We start from the raw sequence: 9,183 nt of genomic DNA, 5'->3' as shown, positions 1-9,183 counted from the left end.
TTTTATGGAGTTTCTAATTCACTTGCTAATAATTTGGGGATTGAGATTCATACCACTTGATTATATTTTTATACATTTTTCTCTAATTTCAACTTTGAATGCTTTTGTTTAATTTTGTGATTATTAATTGGGATTCATTCCATCTGATTAGGGTATATAATTATTTTTTTATCAATTAATTAGTTAGCAATAGGTTGAAATTTTTTTAATTATGGTATATAATTTTATAAAAAATTAATATTTTGAAATAAATATTGAGAATAATTCATAGTATTATAATTTTATCTTTATAAAAAAATATTATTAAAATAATAGATATAAGAATGCAATATAGTGACGTACATAAAATTGTGGGACCATCAATCTCATCCCTTAGTTTGGTGCTCCCACTTCATCTCAATACGCTTTGGTGCGTCGTTTTACACCAAAAATATCCGGCAGTCAGCCGGTATGCCCACACTGCGCAGACAGCAGTAAGCAAAATCGTCTCCCAAGGGACTGGCGAGAATTTCTCTAATTAAAGTCTGCAAAGTAACCACGAAATTTTGAGAAGAAAATATAGAAAATACTAAACTTAAAATAAAATTCGAATAAATCAATTTTTTTTAATTAACTAAAAGATGAATAAAAATTCCAACAATTAATAAAAGAATTCCAGCAATCAATTAAGTCCACCCTAGTTCAATTATTCCGATCATCGATGCAAAAATAACTTTAAATTATGCAAACAAACCAGTTATAATCACCGAAGACGCTTCTGACGTGATCTTATTTCTCCTTAATTATTCGGTAACCAGGAAGACGCTTCACTAATTACTACCCTAATCGACTGACAACCATAAGAGACGCTCTATAGGTTTAATGAGCCGATAGCATTAATATCTAGAGAAACCCGATTCAAAACCAATAAACTCTGACGCAGGATTATTGAATTAAGACTGCTTTTCCCTTGACCCTGATGTGTCAATTTACCACTAATCAAACCTAAACCACAATTACGGATGGCCGGTTCAATTGGCTATATAATTAATTCTAACCCAATAAATATTTGCAACTATCTAATGGATTAAAACAATTAATATCATTAAACATGAAGAATCGCAGATGCAAGCATAAAATAAAGTATAAGAACAATTAGATCTCACAGAATAATTTCGCTAGTGCTTCCCTAATCGTTGCCGGAATAAAGAAATTTAGCTAGAACTCATAATAAAAATAAATCAAACAAAATAAATAATTAATTGCAAAGGAAAGATGAAGGAAATAAAACTTGAATTGAAAGAACTCCAAAATCGCGTCCAGTAGCTGCTCTCCCAAAGTGGCGTGAATTATGATGTGAATTATGATATCTCACTCGTTGATGTTCCAACTAATACTAATATATATATATAAGTAAAAAAAAAAAGTCTAAACCTAATTCTAGTCAAATTAAAGTGGCGTGAATAAGGCCCTAGCTAACAATAAAACTAATCTAGTCAAATTAAAGTGGCGCACAGGCCAAGGAAATTAACTAAAGAAACAATAGAAAAGTGGCGCATGGGGCCTTATCATCAAAATAAAGTGGCTAATGGGGTCTTAAAATCAAAATATGGCAGCTTATAATTTCTTTGTTTCAGACTTCGTCCAGGCAGAATTCGGCGTGCCCATTGACAGCTTCCTCTTCACACAGCTTCACAACTTCAAAACTTTTCTCAAAATCAACCATTTTCTCCAAAACCTATCAAATACCATCAAAATACATATAAGATCATAATCATATCCTAAAGATGATATTTAACACAAATTAAGCACAAAAATCATATCAAAAACTTCCAAATAAATGCGTATAAATACGCCCAATCAAATCCCCCCACACTTAAACAAAGCTCGCCCTCGAGCACCAAAAAGAACAAAACGACAGGAAAGGAACAAAAGAAGACTCAAAACAGCAAAAACAAAGCTTTGGCAACAATATGATAGATAATATTCAAAGTCTTGATCAAGATACAATCATCCACAAACCACTAACCATGCTCTTGCTCAGAAAATTATGCCATGTTCTTCATTCAAGTCAAAATTGTGCAAATTCAATCCTGCCTCACCAAGTTCACTCAATTTCTCTCAAAAGATAAATATGGACAGAAAAGATTCACACAATTCACAACTTTATGCCTTCAAACACAGTTTGCCCTTATGTCACTATCTCCACCAAAATATGGAACCAATGCATAAATCAAAAGGTCTTGCATTTTGGTTGTAATGGGGCTTGGGTACGTACAGATGGGATAAACAAGAAAAAGGGATCAAAGAGGCTCAATATATGATTGAAAACATGCAACACACCAGACCTTCCATCAATAAAACTCTAGAGTAGCTCCTCAAAATATCCACAATCCTCAAAAAAATATGCATCAACTCTAACATACTCTAACATATACATATAGAGCATAAACATGAATGTATACACAATAAACCCTTCCTTTTCTTTGAACTTTTTCTTTCTTTTTTTCTTTTTTCTTTTTCTCTTTTTTTTTTTTTTTTTTTTCAACAACATATATTCTCAATAAATCAATGAATCATCAACAACACATTAACATGATAGGAGTACTCATCTCGTCATAACCTAGTGCATTCACATGTTTTCAAAGGACAAAAGCAGGCTGAAATAGGCTTAGGCTCAATATATGTGAGGTTTTAATCAAACAAAAGAGGAGCAATTGAGGCACAAACGGCTCACTAAGGGAATAGTGAAGGTTCAGATCATATGTTCAGGCCAAAATAATGGTTATTCCTAAATGCCTTAATCATTTTCATGCATTAAATTCTCAAACTCAGTCTTGACTATGGCAACAGGGCAAACCAGAAATTCAGCATAGAAGTTCGAATCAATCACTCATCAAAGAAACAATTGGAGCTAGTCATGTGTGCTCATTAAGGCTCAATCCTCACAATTTAGTAGGCTTCAAGTAATTTTTATCAAATTTTGCACGTTTTTCTCATACAAGAACACCTTCGAACATATGCACAATTCCATCACAAGAGCAACAGCCTATCATACCCAATCCAATATCATAATCTCAACTCTTCACATCATTATCATAACATTGCCAAAGAACTCGAAACTGACAAGAAAACCAACATAGCAACAAAGCAAAGACACACAAAACAAAGACACCCCCCCACACTTGGACAACACAATGTCCTCATTGTGTGAGAGTATGACAGAACAAAACAGAAACAACAGCAGACAACTAAAAGAAATCAAAAGCTTCAAAAACGAAAAGCAAAAAGAAAGAAACTTCCCTGAAATGGAATCATGTAGGTGGATGAGGGGCTGAAGCTTCCGGCGATGAGGAATGGTGGTTGGGCGGTTCGCTGGTGGTTGGGGCAGAATGGATGGGGTGGTGTTGGGGGAAACCAAATTGAGGAAATTTTGACTTTAGTCAAAAAACCTAGTTCCAGAATTTGCACCTTGGCCCCCAACTTTTCAGAAACTGGAGGGCAACCTCCAAACCTGCGAAATTGACCAAAACACACCCCAAGCTTTTTTTTTTTTTTTTTTTAATATATTTTTTTTAATAATAATATTTTTTTTAAGAGAGAAAAAACGAAAATAAACAAAACAAGGGCAAGAAAAATCGGGTTGCCTCCCGATGAGCGCCTTTATTTAACGTCCTTGGCTGGACAGAAAAGAAGTTCAAAATCCTTAGACAATGGTTGGAGACGTCAGGCTGAGCGCATTGAACGACTCCATCTCGACTCCAGCATAGTATGGCTTGAGTAATTGTCCATTAACCTTAAAACACTTTCGTGTTTCGAGGCTTTGGATTTCCACAGCTCCATGAGGACTCACACTAACAACTTCAAACGGGCCCAACCAACGAGATTTCAATTTTCCTGGCATAATCCTTAAGCGTGCGTTAAACAAGAGAACCTTCTGCCCAACTTCAAAGGATTTCCTTCGAATGTATTTGTCATGTAGAAATTTGGTTCGTTCCTTGTAACGACTTGCATGATCATACGCCTCCAATCGAATCTCTTCTAATTCTTGCAGTTGGAATTGCCTTTCTTTGCCAACGATTTTCTCATCTAAACAGAATTCCTTCACGGCCCAAAAAGCTTTATGCTCCATCTCAACAGGTAGATGACATTGCTTCCCAAAAATCAGCCGGTATGGAGACATACCAATCGGTGACTTGAAAGCAGTGCGGTATGCCCACACTGCATCGTCCAGTCTCAAACTCCAATCCTTTCGTCTCGGGTTGACTGTTTTCTCAAGGATGCTCTTGATTTCTCGGTTAGAAACTTCAGCCTGACCGTTGGATTGGGGATGATATGCCGTGGCAACTCGATGGTGGACTCCATATTTCTTGAAAAGTGCTTCCAAAGTGCGGTTGCAAAAATGAGTTCCTTGATCGCTGATGATGGCACGGGGTACTCCAAATCTGTTAAAAATATTAGCTTTAAGGAATCCTGCAACAACTTTAGAGTCATTAGTGCGGGTGGCCTTCACTTCCACCCACTTCGAAACATAATCAACAGCCAAAAGAATGTAAGAATTTCCAAAAGAACTAGGAAACGGTCCCATAAAATCCATTCCCCAAACATCAAAGATTTCACAAACCAAAATAGGGACCTGAGGCATTTCATTGCGAGAAGAGATATTACCTGTTCTTTGGCACTTGTCGCAATTTTTGCAGAAATTGTAAGAATCCTTAAAAATACTTTCCCAATAAAAACCACAATCAAGAATCTTACGTGCCGTTCTTTTGGGACCAAAGTGACCTCCACAAGCATGAGCATGGCAAAAATTCAAAATGGAATGAATCTCCTCATCAGGGATGCAACGTCGTATCACTTGATCCGCACAAGTCTTCCACAAATAAGGATCATCCCATATGAAGTATTTTGCTTGGCTCCTCAACTTATTCTTACGGGCTGTCTCCATTCCCTTAGGAAAAACTCCAGCAGTTAGAAAATTAACCAAATCAGCATACCAAGGAGTGTTACCGTCGATGTGCAGCAGCTGTTCGTCTGGAAAGTCGTCTGGTATGGGCATACCGTCCGACACAGTCTGCAGTCTGCTCAAATGGTCAGCTACCAAGTTCTCGGCTCCCTTTTTATCTTTAATCTCCAAGTCAAATTCCTGCAAAAGCAGAATCCAACGGATCAAGCGAGGCTTAGATTCTTTTTTAGAGAGCAAATACTTAAGAGCTGCATGGTCAGAATAAACAACAACTTTAGAGCCAATCAAATAAGATCTAAATTTTTCACAAGCAAAAACGATGGCTAAAAGCTCTTTCTCCGTGGTTGTGTAATTGCATTGAGCCGGGTTGAGAGTTTTGGAAGCATAGTAAATCACATGGCTCTCTTTCCCAACTTTCTGCCCTAGCACTGCTCCAATGGCGTAGTCGCTTGCATCGCACATGATTTCAAAAGGCTCTCCCCAAATTGGTGGCTGAATTATGGGGGCAGAAGTGAGTCTACTCTTCAACAAATCAAAGGCCTCCTTGCACTTGTCATCGAACACAAAAGACACATCTTGATGAAGCAACCTAGTGAGAGGTTGAGCAGTCTTTGCGAAGTCTTTGATGAAGCGCCTATAAAAACCTGCATGGCCTAAGAAAGCACGAATCTCTTTCACATTAGAAGGATAAGGTAACTTAACAATCAAATCAATTTTCGCCTTATCAACTTCTACTCCTCTTGCAGAAATCACATGCCCAAGAACAATCCCCTCTCTCACCATGAAATGACATTTCTCAAAGTTCAACACCAAATTAGTGTCGACACATCTCTGCAAAACTTGTTCAAGATTAGTCAAACAATGGTCAAAAGAGTCTCCATGCACAGTAAAATCATCCATGAAAATTTCTATGCAACTCTCAATCATGTCAGAAAATAGACTCATCATACAACGCTGAAAAGTACCAGGAGCATTACATAATCCAAACGGCATACGACGCCATGCAAAAGTGCCAAAAGGGCAAGTAAAAGTGGTTTTCTCTTGATCTTCCTGAGCTACAAAAATTTGAAAATATCCAGAGTAGCCATCAAGAAAACAAAAGAATTCCTTACCAGCCAATCGCTCAAGCATCTCATCAATGAAAGGTAATGGAAAATGATCTTTCCTAGTAGCATTATTCAACTTCCTAAAATCAATGCACATACGCCAACCAGTTTGCAACCTCATGGGAATCAACTCATTCTTCTCATTCTTAACCAATTGAAAACCAGACTTCTTAGGAACCACATGAACAGGACTGACCCATGTACTATCAGAAATCGGATAAATAATCCCTAGATCAAGCAATTTAAGAATTTCTTTAAGCACAACTTCTTTCATGACAGGGTTCAATTTTCTTTGAGGATCCCTAGACGGCTTACTATTAGGCTCAAGTAAGATTCTATGCATGCAAGTAGAAGGACTAATACCTTTGATATCGGCTATAGTCCATCCAATGGCAGATTTATGCATTTTAAGAAGACTTACCAACCTTACCTCTTGTTCTGCACTGAGTTCATTGTTGATGATCACTGGCAGCGTGTCATCCTCTCCTAAAAACACATATTTCAGATGCTGGGGCAGTACCTTCAAGTCCAGCTTCGGTGGTTTCACAACAGAGGGTAAAATCGGTTCTGTGCTGGTCGGTATGGGCATCCTGCTCGACAGGTGCCGAACTGGAATTTCCTCCGTTGAGTACAGCTGCATGATAATCTCTCTAATGGCTTCATTCTCCTCAGTTTTGGAGTTCTCTTCAGTTAGGGAACTGAAAATAACATGTTCAAGCTCATCCTCCCTGAAATTCTCAACAAATTCCTCAACCAAATGGTCAATAACATCAATAATGAACACAGATTCAGGATCCTCAACATGCTTCATAGCCTCAAAAATATTAAATGTGACAACATCTCCATCAAATTCAAGGCTAAGCATTCCACTATCCACATCAATTTTTGCTTTAGCAGTTTTCATGAATGGTCTCCCTAAAAGAATCAAGGATTGCTTAGCAGAATCATCCATATCAACAATATAAAAATCCACAGGAAAAATCAAATCATTGACCTTGACAAGGACATCCTCAACAACACCTTCGGGATATGCAGTAGACCTATCAGCTAACTGAATGATAACACAAGTGTCTTTCAAAGGTCCTAATTGCAAATCCTTATACACAGAATAAGGCATGACATTTATGGATGCTCCTAAATCTAGCATGGCTCTCTCAACAGTCTTATTACCTATAATGCATGGAATAGTGAACATACCAGGATCTCGACACTTTTGAGGTAATTTTCTTTGAAGAACAGCAGAAACATTCTCACTCACTCGAATTCTCGCATCATTCCCAAACTTCATTTTCTTAGAGCATAACTCTTTTAAAAACTTTGCGTACCTGGGAACTTGCTTAATTGCATCAAGCAAGGGTAAGTTTATTTCTACCTTCTTGAAGATTTCTAGAATATCCTTCTCTTCTTCAATTCTCTTGTTCTGAGCCAACCTAGAAGGAAAAGGTGGTGCAATCAGTGATTGAGGAATTGAAACCTTAGGTTTTCCACTTACCTTAGAAGAGATAGGCTCGGTGGATTCTGGTGACTTCTCACTAATTGCATCGTCCTTGGCTTCATCGGGCTTTTCTTTGTCCTGCTGCTTAGGCTGTGGCTCAGCTAGAATTCTCCCACTTCTTGTAGTTACAGCACTTGCATTTTCCTTGGGATTCATCTCCGTGACAGAAGGAAGTCGGCCTTGATTCGCCTGCAGCTTGTTCACCTGAGTGGCTAACTGCGTGATTTGTGTGCCCATATTACTCAACGCTGCCTGAGTTTCATGCTGGAACGCCTGCTGACTTTGCACCAAATTCTTCACAATTTCACTGCTCTGGGCGAGGCTCTTCATGATATCGCTCATATTGGGTGCAGAACTCGGTGCAGGACGTGCGGTATGGGCATACTGTCCAGCCTGCGGCGGATTCGGCGCGTACATCCCTGGTTCCTGCTGTCTCCACCTAAAATTTGGGTGATTTCTCCACCCTGGATTGTAGGTGTTGGAAAAAGGGTCGTTTCGCCTTTGCCTTTGTGCGTTCATCTCTTGCTCATCAGCGGATCCCATGCACGCTTGCTCAGTATTATTATCCTGCAGAGATGGACATGCATCAGTAGGATGATTATTTTCAAAGCAAATTCCACATTGAACGTGTTGAGTTTTAGAGACAGCAAGTCCTCTAACTAAAGAGGTGAGAGCATCAATTCTCTCGTTCATGTTGGAATTTTCTACTTTCTGCACTGGCCTATAACGATCATCATCCTCATCCTCATATTGTTGACCATTTGAAACCATGTCAACGATGAGTTGCTTTGCTTCGTCCAAAGTTTTATTTGTCAAGCTTCCACCACAAGCAGCGTCAACAATTTTCCTATCAAAAGAAGACATACCACGATAAAAATAGTTAGTAAGCAATTGGTAGTCAGAAAATCCATGATCAGGACACTTGCGACACAGCTGTTGGAATCTCTCCCAATAATCGGCTAGACTCTCCGCCTTCTTCTGTTTAATGCTGCTAATGGCCATTCTCAAATTTGCAGCTCTGGACTCAGGAAAGAATTTTCGCAAGAATTGTTCTTCTAAATCTCCCCAAGTTCTAATCGAACCAGGAGGAAGATCAAAAAGCCAATCTCTCGCTCTACCCTGCAAAGTATGAGAAAAAGTCAATAGCCTCAAATTATTTTCAGTAAAACCATGAGGGCGTAGAGTTGAGCAAACTAGATCAAATTCAGCCAGATGCTTGTGTGCACTCTCTCCAGGTAAATCACCGAATTTGGGTAGCACTTGAATGAAACCAGGCCGTATTTCAGCGTTGCCATTAATGGTAGGAAGGACAATGCACAAAGGGCGATTGCTTCTATGACGGCCTAACTCTCTGATCAGTTGAGGTGGTTCCTGTCGAGGATCAACGATCTCTCTATCGTTCTCCTCATCACTATTATTACGGTCACCCATTGGATCTTCAATTTCTTCTTGATCCTCAAGACACGGTGGAGCAGAATTGGATATCTTTTTCCACTCCTTAGCTTGCTTCTTCAACTTTCGTGCAGTCTTCTCGATTTCTGGATCAAAAACTAATACGCCTGTACGAGAAGAACGGGGCATAAACTAAAAATAAAATAACTAAAAATAAAAGACAGACTAAAATCAGAAAAATCCTG

General features: G+C 38.6%; 1 protein-coding gene across 1 annotated transcript; it reads right to left on the bottom strand.

The window, feature by feature from the left end:
• Nucleotides 1-3,572: 3,572 nt before the first annotated feature.
• Nucleotides 3,573-9,127, bottom strand: LOC130997029 (uncharacterized). Its single transcript, XM_057922307.1, has one exon. The coding sequence runs from the start codon at nt 9,125-9,127 to the stop codon at nt 3,686-3,688; it is 5,442 nt and encodes a 1,813-aa protein (XP_057778290.1). The 3' UTR covers nt 3,573-3,685.
• Nucleotides 9,128-9,183: the final 56 nt, after the last annotated feature.

The sequence above is a fragment of the Salvia miltiorrhiza genome, chromosome 8 (genome assembly GCF_028751815.1).
Source record: "Salvia miltiorrhiza cultivar Shanhuang (shh) chromosome 8, IMPLAD_Smil_shh, whole genome shotgun sequence".
Classification (NCBI taxonomy): Eukaryota; Viridiplantae; Streptophyta; class Magnoliopsida; order Lamiales; family Lamiaceae; genus Salvia; species Salvia miltiorrhiza.
This window is presented reverse-complemented; position numbering and strand designations above follow the sequence as displayed.